This window comes from Mauremys reevesii, linkage group 13 (assembly GCF_016161935.1).
Source record: "Mauremys reevesii isolate NIE-2019 linkage group 13, ASM1616193v1, whole genome shotgun sequence".
Lineage (NCBI taxonomy): Eukaryota > Metazoa > Chordata > Testudines > Geoemydidae > Mauremys > Mauremys reevesii.
This window is the reverse complement of record NC_052635.1, coordinates 1,292,845-1,310,666: the sequence shown is the minus strand read 5'-3', so window position 1 is coordinate 1,310,666 and position 17,822 is coordinate 1,292,845. Positions and strand designations below refer to the sequence as shown.

Here is a 17,822-nt window from a genome sequence, read left to right as displayed (position 1 = left end):
AAGAGCTATTTTATTACAATTATTTTACCAAGCATTTTAATCTCCATTTTGCAACGAATTAGCATATTTACATTATTTATTATAAGCAGCAAAGAGTCTTGTGGCACCTTATAGAATAACAGACGTTTTGGAGCATGAGCTTTCCTGGGTGAATACCCGCTTCGTCGGATGCAAGTCTTGGCTTTCACCACATCCTCTGACAAAGAGTTCCATAGATTTTGACTGTGCATTGTGTGAAGAAATATTTCCTTTTGTTTGTTTTAAACCTGCTGCCTATTTATTTCATTCGGTGACGCCTAGTTCTTGTGTTAAGAGAAGAATAAATAACACTTCTCTATTTACTTTATTCACACCAGTCAGATTTTATAGACTTCTATCATATCCCCCCGTAGTCGTCTATTTTCCAAGTTGAAAAGTCCCAGTTTTATTTCTCTCTCCTCACATGGAAGCCCCCGTTTTAATGCAGCTGTTTTGAATAAGAATTTGGCGCTTTGGAGAGATTAGGAAGGAGTCATCTGACAGCACCACATCCGAGCCAGAATGTGTGTTTTTAACAGTGCAGCAGAACGCCTGAGGGGCTCCGCTTATAACCTCAATGTGCACAACATTATCTGCAGCTGGGAAGGGAGGGTTTTTGTACGGCTCTGCTATGTGGCTCTGTCACTGTGCCAGACGCAGGGCGCAGTAATACACCGCGCTGTCCGCCAGCTCGAGGGCTGTGATGCTCAGAACTGTGGAGCTGTCAGTAGCCTGGGACGAAAACCTCTGCTGGGCGAAATCTGCAGTGTGGCTGCTACCGCTGTAGGATTTCGCTCCTATATTGAGAATGTACTGCGGGGCTCGGTTCGGGTACTGACGGTACCAATAGAGATAGACATAGGTATCGCTGGTGGTGTAAGAACAGCTGAGTGTCACAGAGCCTCCAACTGATCCAGACACTTCGGGTTCGTTGGACTGAACCGAGTCTCCCAGCGCAGCACCTGCAAAAGAGACAAACAGATTCATGGACGTTTCACCTGTAATTGAGATGTGGAAATGATTCCACCTGCATTGCAGTTTAAGAGAATTTCAGAGAGGTCTTAGGCGCCTGCCTCCATAGGAATGACTGTTATGAGCAGAGGCAGGATTCGTGTTTACCGTTAGGATTAAGGAGCGGGTAAGAATAAGGGTTCAGGGTTATGGTGAGGGTCAGGGTGTAGCATTCGCGTGTTGGTTACAGTCTAGGGTAACGCTTAAGTGTAGGGATCGGTTCATGGTTCAATGGGAATTGAGTATCCAGTTCCCTTAGGCTTCTTTGAAATCCCAGCCCAGTTACCTAGGAGACTGAATATCCAAATGCTGAGAATAAAACACGTCTCCATAGTATCTTCTATCTATACCGATCAAGTTTCAGACTCCCAGCTACTGCCGCTGCCTCAGAGGAACATACACTTCACGTCTGTGTGAAGGCAGCTACAACTGCGGAAATCCATTAGAAACCGACGGAGAGGAAGAGGGAGGAGTTCGGGGAACTCACCGCAGATGCAGTGGGTTGAGGTCAGCCTGCAGCTGACATATTAGTGCTGTTAAGGGGAGGGGGGTGGCCTTGTGGACAAGAGTCTGCTCTGGGATTCAGAGAGCTGCTCTACCGCAGACCCGGTGTGTGATGATTGGAAATCCTCCATGACTCAGTTTCCCTATCTGTAAAAAAGAGAGGGGTTTATTCTAACTCATATAGGGACTGTTGATATTTCATGACACACTCAGGTATCATTGGGATAGGGGATGAATGTGTTTACCAGCAATAATGTCCGGGGTTATCACAAAAAAAATGTAATCGGATGAGGCGCCCCCCTCCCCACTCTGTTAACGTCCTTTCGTCCTTTGAATTGCCCAGCCAGAACTCTTGAAATAATTATTTAAATTATTTTCGTCTTTCCTCTGCTGCCTTTGCCCACAACCTGAATTTAAGTGAAGATCTGTAGTCTAGCATGGAAAGGTTTCTTATGACAACCTGTGTTTATATTTTCCATCAGCAGATAGCGATGCTTTGCCATGATTGTATCACCTACAACAAGCTTAGAGTTCAGGGCTCTCAATATATATCCTTGGGAAAATTGTATTGCAATTAAATAGTTTCCAGACAAATCCGCCCAAAATGTAAATGTCTATACAAGCGGGGTCTTGGTGTGACCCCTGGGGAGCTGATAACTGCAGCTGTATCCTGTTACCCCCAAAATGGGTATTTCTATTACCCCATATTTCAACTTGCATATGTTACCCCCATTTCAGCCAACGGACGGTATACGTTAACATAACGAGTTTTTTAACAGTCTATTGTCCCCTTTCAATGAAATGTTTAATTCACTTTTTATCTCTTTATTTGTATTTCCAACAGTAGTTCATTTTGTCTCTATTTTACGGAAATTGTTATCCCTTATTTCACTGCAGATAATTTCCCCCACAGACACTGCTATAGAATATCGGGGTTGGAAGGGGCCTCAGGAAATCATCTAGCCCTAAGCCCTGCTACTCCCCAAAGTGGTCCCCTCAAGGGATTGAGCTCACAACCCCGGGTTTACGGGGGGGACACCACACAAACCACCGAGCTATCTCTCCCCCCAACAAGCGGAGAACCATATAAACCATGTCCTAAACTAGGCAAAGGCGCGTTAATAATTTCCTAATTAAAGGTCAGGCCTATTATATTATCCAAGGGCGATGTTTAAATTAGCTCTTAAAATAAACATACAACTGTTAAGGGGAGTTGTATCTTTGTAATACAAATACTCTCTTTCGAGGCGCTGCTGACCGTTTTAATGTCTGTAACAGCCCCTGCAGCAAAGCTGGGAGGGTTTTTGGACAGCTCTGCGAAGAGATTCTCGCCCTGTGCGCGCTGCAGGGCGCAGAGATACACCGAGGTGTCCGCCAGCTCCAGGGCTGTGAGGTTCAATTCTGTAGCGCTCTCGGCGGCCTGAGAGGAACCCTCTCCTGGGGGAAATCAGCTGTATCCCTGTAAGCGCTGTGTGTCTTTGTTCCTCTCCGGGGAACGTATGAGGGGCTCGGTTAGGAAACCGGCCGCACCAAAAGAGAGAGACGCCAGCAGTGTCACTGACTGTATTGTAGGAACAGCTGAGTGCCACAGTCTCTCGTACTGCCCCAGACACTTCGGGTTCCTTGGATCGGACCGAGTCGCCCAGGGCAGCACCTGAAACAAGACAATCAAGCTCAGGGACACCCTTCAATTGCACTTGACCCATGGAAGCGGTTCCAGGTGCGCGGCAGTTTGAGGGTGGGGAATTTCGAAGGAAGGTAAGGGCGTTATGCGCCCAACAACGCCGAAGGAATTGAGGGTGGGGTGACAAAGGAGGAAAGCGGGGGCAGCTCCAGGCCCCAGCTCGCCAAGCGCGTGCTTGGGGCGGCATGCCGCGGGGGGGGGGGGGCGCTCTGCCGGTCGCCGGGAGGGCGGCAGGCGGTTCCGGTGGACGTCTCGCAGAGCGCCCCCCGCCGCGTGCTGCCGTGCTTGGGGCAGCGAAATTGCTAGAGCCGCCCCTGGAGGAAAGGCTTAGCGTTTAGGACAAGGGCGAAGGTTAGGGGAAAGGCTTAGCGTTTAGGACAAGGGCGAAGGTTAGGGGAATCTGTGCTGGACAGTTTACGATCGTGCTTCGGTTTTAATGCGCAAGGAATGTTTAATCCCGTATAATTCTCTGAAAATTCGTGCCCGGTTACCTAGGAGATTCACTATCCAAAAACCAAGAATAACCGGCGTCTCCATGCTGTCTCCTGCAACCACCAATTTTCTACCAAGTCCCAGATATTGCTTCCGCGGCAAAATAAATCTTAACTTCACGTTCCCGGAAGGCAGCTACTACTGGGGAAGGTTAATCAGAAACCCGCTGAGTGGAAGAGGGAGGAGTTTGGCGGGCTACTAACAGACAAAGGAAACAAGCTGTGTCCAGGTTAGTCTGCAGCGGAAATCGCGGGGCGGTTCAGGGAAGAAGGAGGGTTTGTGAGTCAGTTAGTCTGATTACACCTGGCTTCAGTTCTCGCCTCTGCCACCGACTGCCTGTTTGCCCTGGAGCAAGCCAGTTAATGTCTCTGTGCCTCAGTTTCCCTACATGAAATATATATATATTGTTATATTTCTCCACCTCCCAAGGTGACTATGAGGATAAATATCTTGGGGTGATTAGCGGTTACTGGGAGAGGATCATATTATTATATAATATTTTTTTCGGTTGAATGAAATCTGAGATTGTTCAAGGAGCAGTGGAACTAGACATCTAACTCTCTGTCTTCTTTGAAAGTTTCGGACATCATTCTTGAAATAATTATTTATTTATTTGGCTTTTTCGTCTTCAGCCATTGTTGCTCCACTCGATAGAAATTATGAAATTAAGCATAAAGGCATTTCGAACGACAATAAGTATTCACACTTTTCAACTGACCATTCAGCTGCTTTCACAGTATACCTGGAAGGCATTGTTTTAATATGAATTATTGAAAAGATATGCGAGGGAATAAGGTTTTTCTAACAAATGACGTCAAAGCAGAACCTTACCTGATGCTTGAACAGTGATTTAGTTCTGGAACACTGGGAGCCAATGATTTCTTTACATTACTCTCATTTACAAAGAGCTATTTTACCCATCACTTTTAACCTCCGTTTTGCAACAAGTTCGCGTTTTTACATGATTTATGGTATTACTAAGAACCGCAATAGAGGGTGAGAAAATACTTTAAATACGTTTTTTGACTAGACCGCTGCCATTTATATTCTCCAGTGGTGATATTTCAGTGCAGTGGTTCTCAACCAGGGGTAGGATTATCCCTGTGAATATGCAGAGGTCTTCCTGGGTGTACATCATCTCATCTAGATATTGGCTTCGTTTTACAGCAGGCTACAGTAAAAAGAACTAGGGAAGTCACTACAAACTAAAATTTCATATAGACAATTACTTGTTTATACTGCTCTGTATTCTATACACTGACATGTAAGTGCCATATTTCCAACTGATTGATTTTATAATTAATGGTAAAAATAAAAAGAAAATTTTCAGTAACAGTGGACTGTAAAACTTCTGTTTTTAAGTCTGATTTTGTTAGAAAGAAGTTTTTAAGTGAGGTATAACTTGGAGTACGCAAGACAAATCAGGCTCCTGAAAGGAGTAAGAATAGTTTGGAAAGGTTGAGAACCATAAGAACATAGGGATGGCCATAATGTCGTCAGACCAAAGATCCATCTAGGCCAGTATCCTGTCTTCTGACAGTGGCAAATGCCATGTGCCCCAGTTGGAATGAACAGAACTGGTAATCACGAAGTGATCCATTCCCTGTCTCTCATTCCCAACGTTTAGCAAACAGGCTAGGGACACCATCCCTGCCCATCCTGGATAATAGCCATTGATGGACCTGTCCTACATGTATTTATCTAGTGCCTTTTTGAACCCCGTTATAGTCGTGACCTTCACAACATCATCTGACGTTAAGAGTTCCACATGCTAACTGCAGGGCGAAATATTTCCTTTTGTTGGTTTTACATCTGCTGCCTATTGATTTCATTGGGTGACCCCTGGTTCTTGTGTTAAGGGAAGAATAAATAACACTTCCCTGTTGACTTTATCCGCACCCGTCGAGATTTTATACACCTCTGTCACATCACCTTAATCGTTTTTTTTCCCAAGCGAAAAAAGCCCGGTCTTATTAGTCTCTCCTCACATGGAAGCCACTGTTTTAATGCAGATGTTTGAATAAGACTTTGGCGCTTTGGAGAGATTAGGAAGGAGTCATCTGACAGCACCACATCCTAGCCAGGGCTCCGCTTCCAACCTCAATGTGCACAACGACATTATCTGCAGCTGGGAAGGGAGGGTTTTTGTACGGCTCTGCTATGTGGCTCTGTCACGGTGCTCTCTGCAAGCCGCAGAGATACACCGCTGTGTCTGCCGGCTCCAGGGAGGTGATGCTCAGAACTGTAGAGCTGTCATCGGCCTGGGACGAAAACCTCTGCTGGGCGAAATCTTCAGTGTGGCTGGTACCGTTGGCGGACTTCGCTCCCTTCCAGAGAATGTACTGCAGGGCTTGGTTAGGATACTGGCGGTACCAGAAAAGATAGGCATAGGCAGCGCTGGTGGTGTAAGAACAGCTCAGTGTCACAGAACCTCTAACTGATTCAGACACTTCGGGTTCATTGGACTGAACCGAGTCTCCCAGCGCAGCACCTGCAAAAAGAGACAAACAGATTCATGGACGTTTCACCTGTAGTTGAGACGTGGAAATGATTCCCCCTGTATTGCAGTTTAGGGAATTTGAAAGAAGTCCAAGGGATTTAGGCGCCAAACGCAACAGGCATTAATGTTATGAGAAGGGGAAGGGTTGCGGTTTATCGTTAGGATTAAGGCGAGGGTATGAACAAGGGTTTAGGGTTGTGGTGAGGGTGAACTGTCAGGTTGTAGCATTCGCGTTTCGGTTATAATTCAGGGTAAGGGTTAAGTAGAGGGTTAGGTTTAGGGTAAAATGGGAACTGATTGTCTAGTTTCCTTTGAAATCCCAGCCCAGTTACCTAGGAGGTTGAATATCCAAATGCTGAGAGTAAAACACGTCTCCATAGTATCTTCTCTATCCACCAAGTTTCAAACTCTCAGATACTGCTGCCTGAGAGGAATATAAATTTCACTTCTGTGAGGGCAGCTACAACTGTGTAACCAACGGAGAGGAAGAGGGAGGAGTTCGGGGAACTTATCACAGATCCAGGAAACACAGTTGCAGGCTGACCAGAACATACTGAGATATTAATGCTGTTAAAGGGAGGGGGATGGACTTGTGGACAAGGGTCTGCTCTGGGACTCAGAAACCTGCTCTGCCACATACGCTGAGTGTGTGACGATGGATAATTTATTCCTCAGTTTCCCTTGCTGTAAAATGGGGGTGCGGGTTTCCAGTTTCTTTAGGGAATTTTCAGATCTTTTGACGCATTCAGATATCTTTGGTATGGGGCATTAATATGTTTGCCAGTAATAATGTCTGGGGTTATCACCAGAAAATGTACGGGATGAGACGCCCCTCTCTGCTAGCCTCCTTTGAAATGCCCAGCTATAACTCTTGAAATAATTTTTTTTTGCTGGCATCCTGAAGATTAAACCGAAGATCAGCTTGGAAGGGTTTCAAATGACAAACTGTGTGTATATATTCCACCGGCAGGTGGCGATGCTTTGTCATAATTTTAGCAGGTAGAACAACCTTAGAGTTCAGGTTTCAGAGTAGCAGCCGTGTTAGTCTGTATCCGCAAAAAAAAAAACAGGAGTACTTGTGGCACCTTAAAGACTAACAAATTTATTTTAGCATGAGCTTTCGTGAGCTAAAGAAGAAATGCTAATACTAAAATAAATTTGTTAGTCTTTAAGGTACTTAGAGTTCAGGACTCTCATCATATATTCTTATCAAAGGTTTGTGGCAATTAAATAGTTTTTCCCAACAAATCCGCCCCAAATGTAAATGTCTATAAAATAGGAGTATTGATTGGAACACTGGTGAGTTGGTAACTGCAGCTGGACTCCATCTCTCAAAAATGGGCATTTCTAACTATTTCCCTATATTTCAACTTGCATATTTTACTCCCATTTCACCATAGGGAGAATATACAGTTAAGATAACGAGTATTTTAAAAGTCTATTGTTCGCTTTTCAATGACATTTTCAGTCACATTTTATCTCAGTTTGTTTTCCCAACAGTAGTTCATGTTGTCTTTATTTTACCCATAATTGTAACCCTTCTTTTATTACAAATTATTCCCCCTCCCCCCACAGACGCACACACACGACACCGATACAAATCATCTCCTAAACTAGGCAAAGACGAGTTAATAGTTCCCTAAATAACGATCATGCCCATTATATTATCCAAGAGCGATGTCTAAATTAGTTCTTTAAATACACATTTAACTTTTACGGGCACTTGTATTTTTAAGCAGCGTCAGTCCTCGCTTCCAAGCCGTTGCTGTACGTTTAATGTCTGTAACAGCCACTGCAGCAGAGCTCGGAGGGTTTTTGTACAGCTCTGCTGTGTGGCTCTGTCACTGTGCGCGCTGCAGGGCGCAGAGATACACCGCGGTGTCCTCCAGCTCCAGCGCTGTGATGTTCAGAACTGTGGAGCTGTCAGCAGCCTTAAAGGAAAACCTCTCCTGGGCGAAATCCGCAGTATCGGTGAAAGCGCTGTATGCTTTTGTTCCTCTCCGGAGAATGTACTGAGGGGCTTGGTAGGGAAACCGGCGGTACCAAAAGAGAGAGACGCCGGCAACGTCACTGGTATTGTAGGAACAGCTGAGTGTCACAGTCTCTCGTACTGCCCCAGACAATTCGGGTTCCTTGGATCGGACCGAGTCGCCCAGCGCAGCACCTGCAACAAGACAATCAAGCTCAGGGACACCCTTCAATTGCACTTGACCCATGGAAGCGGTTCCAGGTGCGCGGCAGTTTGAGGGTGGGGAATTTCGAAGGAAGGTAAGGGCGTTATGCGCCAAACAACGCCAAAGGAATTAAAGAGCTAGGGGCGACCATGGAGAAAAACCTGAACGTTTAGGGTAAGGGCTAAGGTTAAGGAAATCTATACTGCACGGGTTAGGGTTATGCTTCCAATTTACTGTGCAATGAGTGTGTAATTCCTGTAGAATTCTCTGAAAATTCGAGTCCGGGTACCTAGGAGATTCACTATCCAAAACCAGAGAATAACGCGCCTCTCCATGGTGCCTCCTTCTGTACAGCCACCAAATTTCTACTTCCCAGATACAGCTGCTGGGACAAAATAAATCTAACCTTCACGTCCCGTGAGGGCAGCTCCGAGTGGGGAAGGTTAATCAGAAACCCCCCGAGTGGAAGAGGGAGGAGTTTGGCTGGCTGGTGGTAACAAACACGGGAACCAAGCTGTGTTCAGGTTAGTCTGAAGTTGAAATCACGGGGCGCTTCAGGGAAGAAGGAGGGTTTGTAAGTCAGTTTCTGTTGTAGGACTGAGGACACCTGGCTTCAGTTCCCACCACTGCCACCGACTCCGTGTTTGCCCTGGGACAAGCAAGTTCTGTGCCTCAGTTTTCCATTATTCCAATATTTGTAATAGTTTTCCAGCTCCAGGGGGATTATGAGGATAAATATCTTGCGGTGCTCAGTAGTTACTGGGGAGGGGGACCTGTAACTAGATAGTATTTTTTCAGAAGAATGAAATCTGAGATTTTTTTTCCCAAGGCGCAAGGAGAACTAGACATCTAAGGGCACGTCTTCACTAGCTGTGTAGTCGCGGCATAGCGCTGGGAGAGAGCTCTCCCAGCAATATTAAAGAAAATACCTCCGAAAGTGGAATAGCTACCAGCGCTTCTGCATTATCTACACTGCCACTTTGCAGCAGTTATTGGGATGTTTTCAGGGCCACCCAAAGGGGGGGGCAGTGGAGCAATTTGCCACAGGGGCCCCCATGAGAGTTTTTTGGGGCCCTGGAGCGGGGTCCTTCACTCACTACGGGGCCCCGGAAAACTCTCATGGGGCACGGCCCCCGGAGTTTCTTCCGCTCCAGGTCTTTGGCGGCAATTCGGTGGTGGGGGGTCCTTCCACTCCGGGGCCTGCCACCAAAGTGACCCGAAGACTCACGGCAGGGGGTCCTTTTGCCCCGGGACCCACAGCCAAAGTGCCCGGTCTTCGGTGGCAATTCGGCGGCCAAAGACCCCAGACCCCCTGAATCCTCTGGGCGGCCCTGTGTTTTTTTCACACCCCTGAGCAAGAAAGTTGCAGCACTGTAAAGTGCCGGTGTAGACAAGCCCTTGGCTAGCTTGCAGCTGTACAGTGCTGGGAGTTAAACCTGTCTTCCTAGAGCTGAGTAGGGAAAGCGCTGCAGTCTGTCCACACTGACAGCTACCAGCACACTGTCGTGGCCATATTTGCAGCATCTGCAGCAGCACTGGGAGCGGTGCATTATGGGCAGCTATCCCAGCATTAAGTGGCTGCAACATGCTTTTCAAAAGGGAGTGGGGTGGAGTGTGACAGGGAGCGTGGGGGGGAGAGAGAGTGGATTTTTGGAGCTGACACTGTCAGCTCCCTGCCTTGCAAGTTCCGACCCCCTCCCCCACCCCCTCTCACTCACTGAAAGCAAACAACAGCTGTTTTTTTCCTCACAGACCAGATAAGCATCCTCGCAGAAACGGAACCCCCCTCTCCCTCCCGCCCGCTGCGTTGCTTCTCTCCTCAAGCAAACACTAGCTGTGGGCGTTCCAAAGGGACCCCCCCTGCCTCTGCTCATTCACAACAAACAAGAGCTGTGATTGTTTGTTTGTTTTCTTTTGATAAGCAGCTCTGGGAGCCCGGAGTTCACAACAAAACAAAAGGATTATGGGAAGCTTCCTGAGGTCAGTCACAGCATACTAAGATTATTCCCTGTTTACACTGTTGCCCCAGCACTGCAGCAGCAGCGCTATACTCTTTATTCCTCTCCGGGAGGTGGAGTACAAGCAGCGCTGTAGCCACGGAGATAGTGCTGTATGTGCCTTGCCAGTGTGGACAAGGAGTGAGTTACAGCGCTATAAAGCCACCAACAGTGCTGTAACTCTAAAGTGCAGCCAAGTCTCTAAGGTGCCACCAGACTCCTTGTTTTTACACGGGAATAGAAACTTCATCCCAGAAATGGGAGGAGTAGAAGGAACTGACTTTAGCAGAGCCGTGTTATAAAAAACGGTCAGATAGAAAAAAGACTCTCTGCGCCATCACTGTGTGTGATCACCTCGATTACTTCTTGTATCTTCGAAGACGCAGCTCTGCTCCAGAGTGAGTCTCAGAGCACAGTGATACAGGGCTCTGTCTTGAAAGGACACCGCCTCGATCTTCAAGGGAACCGTCTTATTATGGTCTAACAAAACGGTTGAGAATTTTCCAGAGGTGAACGTGTTCTTCTCAACAGCTGATTTATAGGCTGTCAGTATATGCTGGGGTGATTGCTTCGGATATTGGCAGTACCAGAAGAGATTCGGTCTGGTGAAATCTGTGGTGAAATTGCACTGTAATTATACATCGTGACCCTCTGAGACTGTCACCTCCAGAGGAGACTGAAACACAGAATCACCTTCAACAAAACCCGTAAAGGGAATAAACGGTCATTTAAAAACTTTCCTTTTCCTTTTTATTTCTAATGTCTGTAATTTCAGTACTAGTTTATATACAAAGTGGCTTCCATTATGAAACCAAGCTTTGTTTTCCACGAAGATAAAGTTTTCCTCCAGAAAAATTGCATGAAGTTCGTTATTCTGGTTAAAATATTCTGTGTTGTTAATAAGTATTGTGTGACCATAAGGAAGCTGGGGGCCCAACACTTTTCGGGTCTTTTGAAATCTATACTGTAATAATAGGAATTCTGTAGCTTTTAAGTAACATATATACTAAATTCAGTCCAAGTAAACATTTCTCATCTGAGTAAACACGCAGAAGATAGAGCCGTAGAGCCCAGCAGTAAAGCATTTTTGTAGTATATATTTATCCCCACCTCCATCCCCAGGAGTCTTTTGTTAATTATAAAATTCATCCTCTTCGTTTTTATTAAATGTTAATTCCGGCTTTAAACGTTAGATCTGCTCTTTATGAGGCCACCTCCTCTATTCTCTATTCGTTGTATGATGCTGAAGTCACAAGATAACTTCTGTCAATCAGGTTCTGACTCAGATATTGTTACAGAAAGAAATATCTAAACACGTGAAATGTCACCATGTGAGTCAGGGGCGCCCACTAGTGGATGTAAGACACCATGCAAGAAAACATACCTACCTTACATCCTACCAAAAGCCTGCAAGAAAGCCATTTCAGAGACTTTTCTGAGACCACAAAGACTTGTTTTTAAATGGAATTTCTCATGTTGCACTAGATCAGCCGCAAAGCACGGGCTTCCGGTAGGAATGTCGGTGACATTCTCTCGCCTGTGTTTTACAAGAGACCAGACTACATGGTCACAGTGTTCCCTTCCGCCCTTAAAATCTGTGTGTGTAGATGTGCGGTGTTTAGCTCAAGCAGAGAGAGACCCTTTGTGATGGGTGTTGATAAATAAGATATTGTTATGGATCACTATAGCACTTAGGCACTCCAATGAAAGCCAAGGGGAGTTAGGCACCTAAGGTAGTTAGGTACTCTTCAAAATCCCACTACACTAAGAGCAGATTTGTAGTGGCATTTTGCATGCCTGAAGACGTAGATAGCAAGTGTCTGTTTCTTAACGCGCTTACACGCTTTTAAAAAATCTGCTCTAGGTGCTTTTAAAAATCCCACTAGGGCAGTGGGTCTCAACCAGAGGTGCAGAGATCTTCCAGGGGATACATCAACTCATCTAGACATTTGCCTAGTTTTACAACAGGCTACATCAAAAGCACTAGCGAAGTCAGTACAAACTAAAACTTTGTACAGACAAAAAGAGAAAGTGAAGCAATTTTTCAGTAATAGTGTGGCTGTGGCACCTTTGCATTTTTAGGTTTTATTTTATTTATTTATTTCGGTAAGCAAGTTTTTTAAGTGAATTGAAACTTGGGGGTACACAGGACGAATCAGGCTCCTGAAAGGGTTACAGTAGTCTAGAAAGATTGAGAGCCACTCCACTAGGGGGAAGATCTTAAAGATATTTAGGCACCTGGTGGGATTTTCAAAAGCAAATAGGTGTCTCAGTCTCGTTCATTTCAATGGGTGTTAGGCACGTAGGTATGTTTGCAAATCACAGGAGGCACTTAAATACCTTTACAATCTCACCTCTATTCATTTGCCCAGGTCTCTATGGGTGAAATAATTTAACCGTATTCCTCAGCCTGAAGCCTTCCTGCCAGTGAGGAAGAATTGGGGGCTGGGGCAGCCCCTGTCTGTAATTGCCTGTCACCTAGAGCAGAACTGTATCTGTACCTGCGACTGGGGGGAGACTGATGGGCTTTGGGGACGCCTGTCTCTGGTCTCTCTCCAGTGCAGGGCCGGTGAATGGGAAGGAAGAGAGGGTTTTTGTACAGCTCTGTTATGTGGCTCCGTCATTGTGCCCGCTGCAGGGCGCAGAGATACACCCCTGTGTCGCCAGCTCCAGGGCTGTGATGTTCAGACCTGTGGAGCTCTCTTCAGCCTGGGAAGAAAACCTCTCCTGGGCGAAATCCGCAGTATCTCTATTAGCAGAGTACAGCTTCGTCCCTCTCCGCAGAATGTACTGCGGGGCTCGGGTAGGAGACTGGCGGTACCAGTAGAGATAGACGCCCGTAGAATCGGTGGTATTGTAGGAACAGCTGAGTGTTACCGAGCCTCCTTCTACTCCAAACACTTGGGGCTCCTTGGACTGGACCGAATCACCCAGCGCAACACCTGCGACAAGAAATAAATAAATAAATACGATGTACCAGTTCCCGAGAAGCGGAGTGCCGAACCGAGAGAGGGAGCGTGGAAGGGGAAAAGGGAATAAAACTAGGCAGATAGCGCCGAGGGACATATATAAAACAGCGGATAGACTGAAAAGGAGAAAGTGCTGCAGAGAAGTGGATGAAGCTGGTGGATTGGTTCTGGGTTTGGGAGGAGAGAGAGAGGGTTTAATTAGCAGCGAGCCAGGCTGCATGAACAAAGCTAACAGCTCAATTACCTGGATAAAGAATGAATGTAAAAAGGTTTAGAACAAAACACATAGTCATTGTTTAGCAGACTCTGCTCTTTAGAGTCAGAAAGAGGCAGGTAAAACACAACAAGGAAGCAACAGGATCGTTGGCTGAATGTTCTAAACCGACCAAGATTTCTCCCTGAAAAGTCGAGGGGGGCGGATCTGAACCCGATGCCCAAGCCCCGAGTAAATGAGGGAAGGGGAGTGGTGTTTGCTTCTGATTTCTCTGTGAAAGAGTTTGTTTCCTGGCTCTTCTACCCACCCCAGCTTTCAAGAAGGTTTGGTTGTAGCTGTGACTATCTCTATGCAACAGATAAAATGTTTAGACATTGAAATGGACTTATTGGGATCTGTGATTCCCCGATGAGGCATGTGCTTGAATAAGAAGCCGGGGAAACAGAAAGACAAAATGAGAGAACTGGAGGGATGGATGCTGATTTCAGCGGAGCTAAAACGCTTCACAGCAGCTAAGAACCTGACCCGACAGAGTTAGACCAGAGTTGAGGTGATGAGACAGAGATCAGAACCTCGCCCAGTGTCTTTTCCAGCACGTTGCCAGCTGCAGGAAATCCTGGTACAATTTTCCAAATTTTGCTTGTTAGCTGGTTTATTTTACAGAGAAGAAATATTTTATATAAAGTTTACAAATTCATGCTTATATTAATTCGCATCCGACGAAGTGGGTATTCACCCACGAAAGCTCATGCTCCAATACGTCTGTTAGTCTATAAGGTGCCACAGGACTCTTTGCTGCTTTTATAAATATAACGGAGATAATAAGGCATCGGGCTTGGTTTGCACAGCATGATGGGTATAACACTACACAGGGATAGAAATGGAGAGATCCTCCCAGACATGGGACGAGCAGAAGGAACTGAACTTGGCAGAGACGGGCCATAAAAAAAGGGTCAGGTAGAAAAACAGTCTTTGACACCCTCAGTGTGTGGGAGCACCTCGATCACTTCCTGTACCGCCGGAGATGCCACTCTGCCCCAGTGTGGGTCTCAGAGGACACTGATACATGGCTCTGTCTTGCAGAGACACAGCCTCGATCTTCAAGATAACTGTCTTATTAGCGATGAACAAAACTGCTGAAAAGTTTGCAGAAGTGAAGATGTTCTTCTCAGGTGGAGACTGCTATGCTGTCAATATATGCTGGGATGGTTGGTTCGGATACTGATGAAACCAGAAGAGATTTGAGCTGCTGAAAGTGGATGTGAAATTACACTGCAAAGTATCTCTACTCAGACCCTATGTTACCAGCACTCCCTGCTATCTCCGTGACACCACTGATTTCCTGAGGAAACTACAATGCATTGGTGGTGACCTTCCAGAAAACACCATTCTAGCCACCATGGATGTAGAGGCTCTCTACACCAACATCCCACACACTGATGGAATACAAGCTGTCAGGAACAGTATCCCTGATGATGCCACAGCACAGCTGGTTGCTGAGCTCTGTGCCTTTATCCTCACACACAACTATTTCAAATTTAATGACAATATATATCTCCAGATTAGTGGCACCGCTATGGGCACCCGCATGGCCCCACAGTATGCCAATATTTTTATGGCCGACCTGGAACAACGCTTCCTCAGCTCCCGTCCACTGACGCCCCTTCTCTACCTATGCTACATTGATGACATCTTCATCATCTGGACCCATGGGAAGGAGACTCTGGAAAAATTCCACCATGATTTCAACAGCTTCCACCCCTCCATCAACCTCAGCCTGGACCAATCTACACAGCAGATCCACTTCCTAGACACCACGGTGCAAACATCACCCTATACCGAAAACCTACCGACCGCTATGCCTACCTTCATGCCTCCAGCTTCCATCCGGACACACCACAAGATCCATTCTCTACAGCCAAGCACTGAGGTACAACCGTATCTGCTCTAACCCCGCAGACAGAGACCAACACCTAGTAAATCTCCACCAAACATTCTCAAGACTACAGTACCCACACGAGGAAATAAGGAAACAGATCAGCAGAGCAGACATGTACCCAGAAGCCTCCTATTGCAAGACAAACCCAAGAAAGAAACCAACAGGACTCCACTGGCCATCACATACAACCCATCCTGGACAATGATCCCTCACTTTCACAGGCCTTGGGTGGCAGGCCAGTCCTCGCCCACAGACAACCTGCCAATCTGAAGCATATTCTCACCATCAACTGCACACCGCACCATAGTAACTCTAGCTCAGGAACCAATCCATGCAACAAACCTCGATGTCAACTCTGCCCACATATCTACATCAGCAACACCATCACAGGACCTAACCAGATCAGCCACACCATCACCGGTTCATTCACCTGCACGTCCACCAATGTAATATATGCCATCATATGCCAGCAATGCCCCTCTGCTATGTACATTGGCCAAACTGGACAGTCTCTAAGGAAAAGGATAAATGGACACAAATCAGACATTAGGAATGGCAATATACAAAAACCTGTAGGAGAACACGTCAACCTCCCTGGACACACAATAGCAGATCTTAAGGTGGCCATCCTGCAGCAAAAAAACTTTAGGACCAGACTTCAAAGAGAAACTGCTGAGCTCCAGTTCATCTGCAAATTTGACACCATCAGCTCAGGATTAAACAAAGACTGTGAATGGCTTGCCAATTACAGAACCAGTTTCCCCTCCCTTGGTTTTCACACCTCAAGTGCTAGAACAGGGACTCATCCTCCCTGATTGATCTAACCTCGTTATCTCTAGCTTGCTTCTTGCTTGCTTATATATACCTGCCCCAGGAAATTTCCACTACTTGCATCCGAAGAAGTGGGTATTCACCCACGAAAGCTCATGCTGCAAAACGTCTGTTAGTCTATAAGGTGCCACAGGATTCTTTGCTGCTACTGCAAAGTAGTGGGTTGCTGCTCTGATATTTTCATTTCTGCAGAAGACTGAAACACAGAATTACTTTGAACGTCTTGTCAAAAGAAAAATAAAGAAATGTAATGAAACTATATGTATGCGTTCATAGTTTTACACAAAAGTCTTCAGTGATCTCATGTAGAAACTGGTTTCCATTTTAAAGCAAAGTACCTCAAAAGGAAAGCATAAAACCATAAAGTTCTTTAGTTCAGAGAATCTATATTATTTTTTAAACTTGTGTGGGATATTCAAAAGATTGTTAGGAAATTGGATGCCTAATTCCCCTAGACTTCTTTGAAAATCCTAGCTTGTTATAACAGGCCTTCTGTAGCTCTTAAGAAATGCAACAAATTCAATACAAATTAACATGTCTTTGACCTGACTTCACAAGTTAGAAGGCAGATCTGTAGAGCAAGGCAAAAGACCATTTTGCAGCTTCAAATTCTGCTATTTTTTTGCTAGGCTCTTTATGGAATTATTAAATAATTCTTCCTTCTGCTGTGTGTATTAAAAGAATAGCAAAGAATCCTGTGGCACCTTATAGACTAACAGACGTTTTGCAGCATGAGCTTTCGTGGGTGAATGCCCACTTCATCGGATGCAAGAGTGGAAGTGGGCATTCACCCACGAAAGCTCATGCTGCAAAACGTCTGTTAGTCTATAAGGTGCCACAGGATTCTTTGCTTCTTTTACAGAACCAGACTAACACGGCTACCTCTCTGATATTAAAAGAATGTGTCTGCTGTAAAAATCCCCTCTCTTTGACTTCACCCCTTCCTTCCTTCTCCTCTTCGTGACATGAGAGTCACAAAAGAAATGCTATCCAGGGAGTGTCTGGTTCAATTACACCTTAAATATATAAAAGACAATGTGAAATGTAATTTCCAGAAAGTCAGGCGCCCCCTCTTGGACATGGTAAATCCTACAGGCAAATTTGAGCAAGAAAACAAAACGGCCATACTGGTTCAGACCAGTGGTCCATAAAGCCCAGTGTCCTATTCTCTAACAGTGTCCAATGCCAGGTTCTTCACGGGGACTGAACAGAACAGGGCGATCACCCAGTGATCCATCCCCTGTCATCCGGTCCCAGCATCTGGCAGTTAGAGGCTTGGGGACGCCCAGAGTATGGGTTTGCATCCCTGACCATCCTGGCCACTAGCCATTGATGGACCTATCCTCCATGAACCATTCAGATATTTCTCTGGAGGGGGAACGTTTATTTTCACAGAGTTTATATCTCACGTTTCTCTAGGGCAATCATAAACTATGGGTCTGGTGCAGGAGTCATTGGGAGAAATTCTCTGGCTCTTGTTATGCAGGAG

General features: G+C 45.9%; 3 gene segments (V, D, J or C); all 3 read right to left on the bottom strand.

Annotated features, from left to right (window-relative positions):
• Nucleotides 1-423: 423 nt before the first annotated feature.
• LOC120379829 lies at nt 424-1,406 on the bottom strand. The segment is given in 2 exon segments: nt 424-980; nt 1,316-1,406. Coding segments are annotated over 2 exon segments (366 nt in total).
• A 4,474-nt stretch (nt 1,407-5,880) lies between these two features.
• Nucleotides 5,881-6,621, bottom strand: LOC120380721. The segment is given in 2 exon segments: nt 5,881-6,200; nt 6,542-6,621. Coding segments are annotated over 2 exon segments (366 nt in total).
• A 1,429-nt stretch (nt 6,622-8,050) lies between these two features.
• On the bottom strand, nt 8,051-8,817 carry LOC120380720 (the record flags this gene model as incomplete). The annotated part of the segment is given in 2 exon segments: nt 8,051-8,373; nt 8,790-8,817. Coding segments are annotated over 2 exon segments (351 nt in total), but the record flags the coding sequence as incomplete, so codon positions are not given.
• Nucleotides 8,818-17,822: the final 9,005 nt, after the last annotated feature.